This window comes from Arachis ipaensis, chromosome B09 (assembly GCF_000816755.2).
Source record: "Arachis ipaensis cultivar K30076 chromosome B09, Araip1.1, whole genome shotgun sequence".
Taxonomy (NCBI): Eukaryota; Viridiplantae; Streptophyta; class Magnoliopsida; order Fabales; family Fabaceae; genus Arachis; species Arachis ipaensis.
The window spans coordinates 132,016,018-132,025,469 of NC_029793.2; the positions used below are offsets into that span (position 1 = coordinate 132,016,018).

General features: G+C 36.1%; 2 protein-coding genes across 4 annotated transcripts; one reads left to right on the forward strand and one right to left on the reverse strand.

The window, feature by feature from the left end:
* LOC107616458 lies at positions 576–1,025 on the forward strand. Its single transcript, XM_016318415.1, has one exon. It carries the CDS (start codon positions 576–578, stop codon positions 1,023–1,025), a length of 450 nt encoding a protein of 149 aa, XP_016173901.1.
* On the reverse strand, positions 6,304–9,133 carry LOC107619624. Of its 3 annotated transcripts, none has more exons than XM_021110482.1 (6): positions 8,812–9,108; positions 8,248–8,303; positions 7,726–7,901; positions 7,474–7,596; positions 6,641–7,189; positions 6,304–6,534 (listed from the first exon to the last, which is right to left on the reverse strand). In XM_021110482.1, the coding sequence occupies exons 1-4, from the start codon at positions 8,961–8,963 to the stop codon at positions 7,585–7,587; spliced, it is 396 nt and encodes a 131-aa protein (XP_020966141.1). In that variant the 5' UTR covers positions 8,964–9,108; the 3' UTR covers positions 6,304–6,534; positions 6,641–7,189; positions 7,474–7,584. The 3 variants fall into 3 exon arrangements, 2 of the variants coding, with proteins under 2 accessions (XP_020966141.1, XP_020966142.1); XM_021110483.1 differs by having other exon boundaries at positions 7,469–7,596; XR_001615717.2 differs by lacking the exon at positions 8,248–8,303 and having other exon boundaries at positions 8,812–9,133.

Genomic DNA, 9,452 nt, shown 5'->3' on the forward strand with positions numbered 1-9,452 from the left:
CAAGAACTCGAGCTAGATTCGACGTTATTTGGGTGATTGTGGATCGACTAACAAAATTGGCTCACTTTCTACCCGTTCGGATGAGTTGTACATTGCAGGAGCTAGCACGTTTGTATATCAAAAAGATTGTGAGGTTGCATGGCGTGCCTACCACCATTTTATCCAACAGAGATCCTCGATTCACATCAAGGTTCTGGGGGGATTTCCAGCGAGCATTTGGAACTCAGTTGAGTTTAAGTACTGCATATCACCCTCAAACAGATGGTCAGTCAAAAAGAACAATTCAAACCCTAGAAGATATACTGAGGGCTTGTGTTTTGGACCAGTTGGCAAGCTGGGATCGGTATATACCGCTAGTGGAGTTTGCATATAATAAAAGCTACCATGCGAGCATCGGAATGGCTCCGTATGAGTCTCTATATGGAAGAAAGTGTCACTCTTTACTATGCTGGTACGAAGCTGGAGAGAAAGGCTTGTTAGGGCATGAAATAATAGCGGAAACCATTGAGCAGATAAAGAAAATCTGAAGCCAAATGCTTGTCGCTCAAAGTCGTCAGAAGAGCTATGCTGATCAAATGCGGAAGCCTTTAGAATTTGAGGAAGGAGAGCATGTGTTTTTGAAGGTTACTCCAACAATCAGAGTGGGTAGAGAAATTAAGACGAAGAAACTGAATCCCCATTACATCGGTCTATTTAAGATTCTGAAGAGAATTGGACCAGTAGCCTACAGGATTGCCTTACCGCCGCATCTGTCGAACCTGCACGACGTGTTTCACGTGTCGCATCTTTGGAAGTATAATCCCGATACAAGTCATGTTCTGGAACCGGAATCGGTTCAAGTAAGAGAAGATCTGACACTTCCAATAATCCCGGTTAGGATTGGCGACACCAGCATCAAGCGATTACGCGGAAAGAAAGAATCATTGGTCAAAGTAGCTTGGAGTCCGGCTAGTATCGAAGAACATACTTGGGAACTCGAATCAGATATGCGAAAGGACTACCCACACTTCTTTTCAGGTAACTAAATCTGAATTGAGGGCAAAATTCTTAATTAGGTGGGTAGGATGTAAACTCCGTAAAATTAGTGAATAATTAATTAATAAATTAATTTTAATAAAAGAAATTAGAAATATGAATTTTATAGTTTAATGATATAGAGCTAATTAAAATAAGAATTTTGACACTAATCTTAAAGAATTTGGCCCAAGATTGGGCCGAACGGGTCGATTTTGGGCCCAATGGCCCAACCAAACCCATCAACAAACTAAGCTTCAGCTCATTTCCTCCCTTCTCATTGTTGTTTCACGCTGAAAAAATACAAAGAAAGAGAAGGAAGGATTCCAAAACCCTTGTCTTCTATTCAAATCACCATTTCTTCCAACTCCGAGCTCCGATCACTGCACCGTTTGCAGCTACGTGTCCGCGACGTCGAGCTCTACAAAGCTCGGTGACTAATTTCGGTAAGGAACCTCAATTTTATCTCAAACTTTCTTTTCTCCCTAATTTTCGAAAACTTTGTAGTTGGGTTGTTGAAACTTGATATCTTGGTGTTTAGGCTCAAATTAAACTTGATAAATTAGCAGGTTTTGATCATTTGAGGCACGGCTAAGGTAAGTGCTCTCTAAACCTTGTGGATTCTTGGATTATTGTGTGTTAGGTATTAAAAATTGGTATATGGGTGTGGTGATGTGTATAGGTAATGTGTAATTATGTTTTAGAGCATCATTGAGGAGATGGAAACTTGATTGGGTCATTAGATTGTTGAATTTGGTGGTGAAGCTTAAGATCTTGCTTAATTATGTTGCCTTGGGTTATACGACAAAATCGACCAAGGTATGGTTTTGGGTTCTCGTATTTAATATATAATGTCTTGTGAAAACTTAGGCTAGATGACCATAGTATAGGTGGAAATGCATGAGTATGTTAATTGCTTAGTGCCTTGATGGTATTCGTTGAACTAGGTTGAGTATTGGTTTGTTGTTGGATATTGGAAATGGAAATTGAATGATAAATGACGATTTAATAATGATTGACAAGTTGATAATAATAAATATGTGTAGATGATGATTTAATGATGATCTTGTTGGTATAATTGTGAAGTTCAAGTATGAGAATTATTTAAAATTGAGGTATGATGGGTAGTGGAAATGTGTAGAGTTGGGTTGCTGTGATATTGTGTGTCTTGGTGCTGATTTTGAGTATAGGAAATTGATGTTGAATGGTGAATTGACGAAAAATAGAGGTTGGAGCATTTTGTAAAAATCTGATTTTTGTTGAATTTCGGCGAGCCATAACGTAGCTTCTGGACCCCCAAATGGTTTCAAACTTATTTCAGATGGAAATTGGGTCCGTGCAGTTTATGCCATTCTAAGACGGATGAAAAACATTTTAAAACGAAGGAGTTATGCGTTTTCTGGTTCTCACGTACGCGACCACCACACGCGAAGCGACCATTCCATTCAGGTTGGACGTCTCGCGTACGCGGGCTGGTGCATGCATACGCGAGCAAAGGATTTTAAGGGGTTGCATACGCGACCACTTGCATGCGACGCGACCAACCCTTTCGGGTTTGGTATCTCGCGTACGCGAGCAAGTGGATGCGTACGCGAGCTAGGTAAAACAAGCCCTGGCATACGCGAGCAAGGTGCTGGTGTACGCGATGCCCTTGTTTTTAGCAAATGAATTTTTGTGTTTTAAAACCTAATTTTGAACATCTAAACCTCTATTTTTACTCTTTTATCCCCTGGATCTTAATAGTATGCCTAGTAATAAGATGAAGCTAGGAAAAGGTGGTAACTTGGAGGTGAAGTAAGGTTGAAAAATGATGAATTATGTATGAAAAGTGCAAAGAAGTGAAGTATATGTGATGCCATGGCTATAATGAATGATTGTGCAATGATTATGAATGATTATAAATGTTTATGTGGCTTATGCACTCAATTTTATCTGAGATATGAGTTTTTCTGGGTAAAGTACAATGGCTTGCCACCACGAGTTCCAGGTTGAGACTCGATACTCTGTTGACCCTATGTCGTAAGGATGACCGGGCACGTATAAATTCCAGGGAAGGATAGCCCTAATGAGCAAATTTTATATATGAGAAATAGCTATGCATAGACTCTTGGATGTGCGACGGGGGGGACAGTCCAGGGTTTAGTAGTTGGACTTGTCGGGTTGACTTTATAACCGACAGATGAGACTTATCAGCCATAGGACATGCATGCATCATATGCATATTGTTTGGATTGCTTGTTTGTGCATTAATTGATAGTGCTTAAATGAAATTACTATGTATAATCGCTATATTTGCTATCTGCAGTACTTGTATCCTATCTGTATTTGCCATTGTCTGCTTGTTTGTTTGTGTGATTTCACTGGAGTTGGATGATTGGAGGAAATACAGAGAAATTGAGGGTTTTAGTTAGGTTTTGATTAAGTTAGGAATCCTTAGAAAACCACCTCGATTTATGGTTTCTGCTTTAGTTCTTTAAGCCTTATAAACTGAGTGTCGGAGTTCTAGGATTTCCTCTGCCTTTTCCAAGACCTTATATCTTATGTATGTGGCACCTTTACCATGCTGAAAACCCTCGGTTCTCATTCTATACAGATATTTGTATTTTTCAGATGCAGGTCGAGAGGCACCTCGCTAGGCGTTTGGAGTTCTGCAGCGAAGTGGATCTTTTGGGACATCATTTTGTGTATTATTTTGATATGACCATATGTATAGAACTCTCCTAGTAGCTTGCTTTACTTTTGTACCTCTTAGAGGTGTATGGAGAACTAGGGTTTCCTTTGTATATTCTGGGTTATGGGTTTGATATATATGTATGTAAATATTCTCCGGCCAGCTTTAGCTTCGCAGGCTGAGTTAGGAGCTTGTTATTTCGTACACTTGACCCTCTATTCTTGCTTTCTACATATATATATATTTATGTAAAGCTCTGTGTGGTAGAGTGTTACAGGCACCTAGTTCGGGTTTGGGACCATGATGAATTGTTGGTCCGATGGACCCGCCTGTGATGTCACAGGGGTCGACAGTATAGCCGGAGTAGAGGGCGATGACTGGGCAGCCCAGGGGGATTCGGTGTTAGCCCGCCCTCTACCGCGACCACATGACCCACTGGACCTACCTTTGCTACCTATCGTCATGTATGTACAGCGAATATATTAATAACATATTAATAACATAACAAACACCAATAAATAATAACAAAAGAAGAAAATCAAGAAATAAGAAATAATTCTAAAAGTGTTTTATCTTAGTAAATTAAGAAAAATTACATAGTGTTTTAGTTTCAAAATAATTAACTTAGAATGAATAAATGTTTTGGTTTAATTAGAAAACTAACAAGTGCCTATAGAGCAATAAAACACTAATTGCAAAGGAGAAAATTTTCTTTCATAAGAACTAAAATGAATATATACATATATAATTCTCTTGTAAATGCCATAAAAAATCATAACACCAACTTGACAAAATAAAAAATATAAACTAAGATCAAAATAATTATTCAAAGTAACAATTGCACAAAAATACCGCAACCCCACAATTAATTATAACAATTTCAAAAATATAATTTTAATTTTTTTGATTTCGCTGAAAATCTTGTAAAAATTTTGACAGAGTCTTCCCTAAAATTCGGATTTCTCTACCCTTCAAGGGTTCCATCCAAACCAAATATCCATCAACTCTTCTCAATAGGTTAATTTTTACAATCATTATTAAGGTAACATACAAATAGCTCAATCATTATTAATACAGTCAAGAATTTTTCAAACAATTTTGGTAGCAGAAATCAGCAAATAACTCAATAATCTAACGTTTTTCAGCAATCTCAGAGCCTAATCTAATCTATTCTAACCTATCCTAACCACCTAAATCCACTAAAACAGAAAACTAAACTAACTAAACTCTACTAACTAATTAATTAACTTGATATAACAAAATTGGAAATAAACAGATTTCAAACAAAAAATCTTAAATGCAGAACAGGAGAAAATAGAGAAGAAGGGTGGAGGTGCAGTGGTGCCAGAAGCAAAAACGGCAGGGGTGTTGTAGCAGCAACAGCAGGGACGTTCAGCAACGGCGGTAGTAGAGGTTGATGGAGAGGAGAAATGAGAATGTTAGAGAGAGTGCGAGGGTGAGAGGTTAGAGAGGAGAGAGAGAGAGAGGGGAAGGTGAGAAGTTAGAGAGAGAGAGAGAGAGAGAGAGAGAGAGAGAATTCGAAATGAAAGGGGAGGGGTTCACGGTTCTAATTTAGGGCACGGTTACCGGCAGATATCTCCGACGATAACGCGGTACGGATCAACCAAACACAGCGTTCCATTAAACTTGTCTACCGTTAGATTCTTCCGATGGTAACTCCGACGCTAAAGTTGGTGCCTATTTGTTGTGGTTTCCTACCAAAAGTTACCGGCGACTGATGCGTGAGCATCTTTCCTATCTTTTCCTAGCACTACAAGAATATGGCCGATTAGCTACTACAAAAAGAGTCATAAAATCGTCGCTAATCTGACGCAAAATAGAATTTGTGACGGATTAGTTACCGCTTAGCAACTAATGCTTTCCTCGCTAAATACAAGTCACAGATCAGTGAGGCAAACACAACAGTCGCTAATTCATCGGAAAGTTTTTTAGCTACCGAATAGATAGTCGCAAATCCATCACTAAAGTAAAAGCTAATTCCAAAGAAGAAATAGACTAAATGGTAGTCGCTAATTAGCGACAAACTCTACTGCAGTAGACTCATCGCTAAATGCAAGTTAACTTCGTAGACAAAATGAAATGCTTAGGTGACGCTAATTAGCGAGGAATTTTTTCGAACCTAACTCGTCGCAAGTTGTCCGCTAATATGATCGCAAATCTGTTACATTTTGTAACAAATCTATAGCAAATCTTTGAAAATTCTTAACCAAATTGGTAGAAATTTTGTCGCTAAACCAAAACTATTCTCAATGAGAAAATAGAGTAAAAAAGTAGTCGCTAACTTGCTAAGAAATAATATGTAGTCAATTAGTTGCAATATTATCGCAAAAATTCATCGCAGATTCTTTTTAAACTAGTAACAAATCGATAGGTATCTCACAAATATTTCAGTCGCAATGGAATATTTAATTTTTCATCATCATCAATAACGAGTATGTCGCTAATGTTTCCCAGAATATTAGTTAGAATACTAATTTTGTCGCCATGCTAAAATAAACCTCGTTATTTTTTTATTTTAGCCAACCTTAACCTAATAATAGCCAAGCTTTTGTGTTATCAAATATTATTCTATCTATTCAATAGCTCTAAAACATGACTTAATTAACAAAGAAAAAAGTTCAATTACAATACGTATTCACTCACTTCTTTAGAGATGTTTCAATCTGGCTGTACAAATATGATCTTGCTTCTATAAAATTCATTATACATTACACATCTCAATTCCTCATTGCACATTGAAAATTAAAAAAAATACAATCAACACCTAAGACTTGGCATATCCACTGCACAAAGAACATGTCCACGAATTCCACCGACCTTCAGTTTCACTAATGTTGTCAATTATATGCAAAAATATAAAAAAAACATCAGTAAATAACATCTTAGAGAAAGGCTAATTAAAGAAAGGCTCCAAAAGCATCTTAGAGCAATTACCTAACACCAACAATGTCACGAAATTCATCATCCATGCTTTTAAGCATATAATTGTGGAAATCATATGTCAAGGGAAGCTCATGATTCCATAGAACAACCGGACAAAAAAGTATATACATGTCGCAATAAGAAAATGCAGAAATATTAGCTTTTTCATATGTTTTCAAGAACAAAAGAACAAATAACTAATACAAAATAATCAAACAATGATATGATGTAACATATACAAATGGACAAGTTCAAACTCATTAAATTGTTATTTGTGATTAGCAAACGGGATACTAGGAGTAGATTCGCATGCTTACCGCGCCATCTAAGGACTCAATAGCACTGTTGACCTCTTCAAGGCTGCTGTAAGTCACAAATCCAAAGCATCTTGATCTTCCACTTTCCCTGTCATAGATTACCTTGGCTTCCACTTTCGCATGTCTCTGCAGTTCTTTGCTCAGCTCGATTCTCATGTTTCCTCCCTCGAGGATCTTGTGCACCATATGCAACATTTTTAACAAGGATTGTATAAAAATCAAGCAAAAAGTCCTTCTTTGTAACCTAGATACAAATATGAAAATTGTATGTCAGCAATATGCAAGAAACAGAGAATTGGAAATATAGGAATTGAACCATAAAGAAGTACATCAATTCAATTAGGAAATATGGAAGAAAACGAAAAACAAGACCGTTCTTCCATTAGCAATCAAGCTGATAACCAAGACATAATAATGAATATGGGAAATTTTAAAAATACTAGAACCTAAAATCACATGCTGAAAATTAGTCCACAAAAATGATTTGATAGAACAAAAATCACGTCATTCTGAAAACAATTACCATACTTTTCTCTCTTTGCGATCTTGTATCAATGGGCGGATACATTTCTCTTTTATTTTGTCATAGACTCCATCATAATCAAATACAGTTGGATCTTCTTCTAAGGCTTTCTTTTGCTACTCCTCAACCTTTAAGTTTAACAAACAACACCCACACGCACAAGGATGTGAGATTATATTTACTTAAATAAATAAACTAAAAAATATAATAACCATGTCATTCACAAGTTCTATTACACTAGAGAAGCATCAACTTACGTCCTTAAGAGTCTTTTTCTTGCTACCTTGGAGAGTGACTTCTCTCTCGACATCATTGTCTTCATCATCATTGAATCCAAAAGGTGCTCCAAGGGGAGGCCTTTTTGGTTGCTGCTTCTGTTTTACATGCCTAAAGTTTAAGCTATACTTGCTTATTTCACCTACATTTTTTGCCACTGTTTGAACACAGAAAAAAGAAAACACTCTTTTTATGAATCCAAATTAATTTGTATCAATCCCTAAGGCTTTAATCACCACAATCTAGGCATATCAGACAATATTAATTCGTACATTATTTAAATTTGATTATAGGATAAAAATATAATAAATAATATAATACTATTTATATATCTTCACCTAATCATTTAAAATTTCAAAAGGGATAATTCATTTCCTTTAGCTACTTTCCACTTTTGTTTTCTGTTCCATTTGGTGATAGAGTTTTCAGCTTTTAACATTAACACCAAAAAAAAGATCAGTACTCTCAAGGAGTTCCTTTAATTTGTAGATATGGTATAATACTCTTGGCAAGAATAATGAACAACGAAGCTCTTGAGGTTGTAACTTGTAATTGGTTCCTAGCAAAACCAAAAAAACACACGCTAAACGTCCTCGGATGCCCCAAATAGATGGTAGTAATAATGATAGTAATCATCAGGACAATAGAAAATAAGATGCATTTTGACAATTATAAGCTACAGCCACAGAGTAAAGAAAGCTCTCTTTTTATGAATCCAAATTAATTTGTATCAATCGATAAGGCTTTAATCACCACAATTTACACGAAACAATGTTTTTAAAAAAGAAAGGCAACTTATATTACTCGAAAAATCAGAACGCAGAAATTATAACACTGTTACTGTAATTAACAAAGAATCAGAAATTATAACATAAATACATAAATTGTATAAATCATAGATTCCACAAAGAATCACATAAATTATAGAAATCAGAATCAGAAATATAAATTATTTTTTTATTAGGCAGAAATGTATATTATAATTAACCTATCTCACAGAAATTATGACAAATGCTTCAAAATCAAAGTAAATAATAAAAATTTGAGAGTTCACAAAACTGACATACCCGACGAAAGAGCAGATGACCGGCGAAGACCAGTGAAGATCGGCGAAGACGCGATGACGCTCTGATGCGAAGACGGCGAGCATTGGAAGACGGCGAGGACTCAAGGGCGACGAGTCCCTGCTGCGGTGAGCGGTGAGCGGTGACGGTGACATCGAGAGTCCGTGAGAGGTGGCGGTCGGCAGTGTGGAATGGTGAGGCCGTGAGGCAGTGAGTCCGTGAGAGCAGAGGGTTTGAGGGTGAAGAGTGAAGACCGTGATATTTGACAGAGACGGCTAGGTTAACAAGCGTTCAATGTCAAATCTCATATATGGGTCATTTTAATTTTTTTACTTTAATTTTTTCACTTAGTGTCTGTTAGCGATAATAGGATTTTTAATTTTTTATTTAATTTAAAGCATTGGAAAGGGCGTTTATATGCAATATTTGATTTGAAATCATGAAAATAAGTGTTTATAGTTATAGTTATACGTACGTTTTCAATTTTTTAAATTAAACGGTTTTTTTTTTAGTTACTACTTTTTTTCTTTTGTTTTCAATTTTTTTTTTGATTTTTTTTAAATAATTTAAATTTTAAAGAATCTTTTATAAAGTAGATAAGATTTTTTTAATAAATACAAAAATAGATATTTTGTATATGATAA

Coding starts and splice junctions, on each gene's coding strand:
- LOC107616458 (XM_016318415.1), top strand. CDS start 576: ATGCGGAAGCCTTTAGAATTTGAGGAAGGAGAGCATGTGTTTTTGAAG.
- LOC107619624 (XM_021110482.1), bottom strand. CDS start 8,963: ATGTCACCGTCACCGCTCACCGCTCACCGCAGCAGGGACTCGTCGCCC. Junction 8,304..8,811: donor GTCATCTGCTCTTTCGTCGG/GTATGTCAGTTT, acceptor TGGTTTTGCTAG/GAACCAATTACAAGTTACAA. Junction 7,902..8,247: donor GTTCATTATTCTTGCCAAGA/GTATTATACCAT, acceptor GTGTTCAAACAG/TGGCAAAAAATGTAGGTGAA.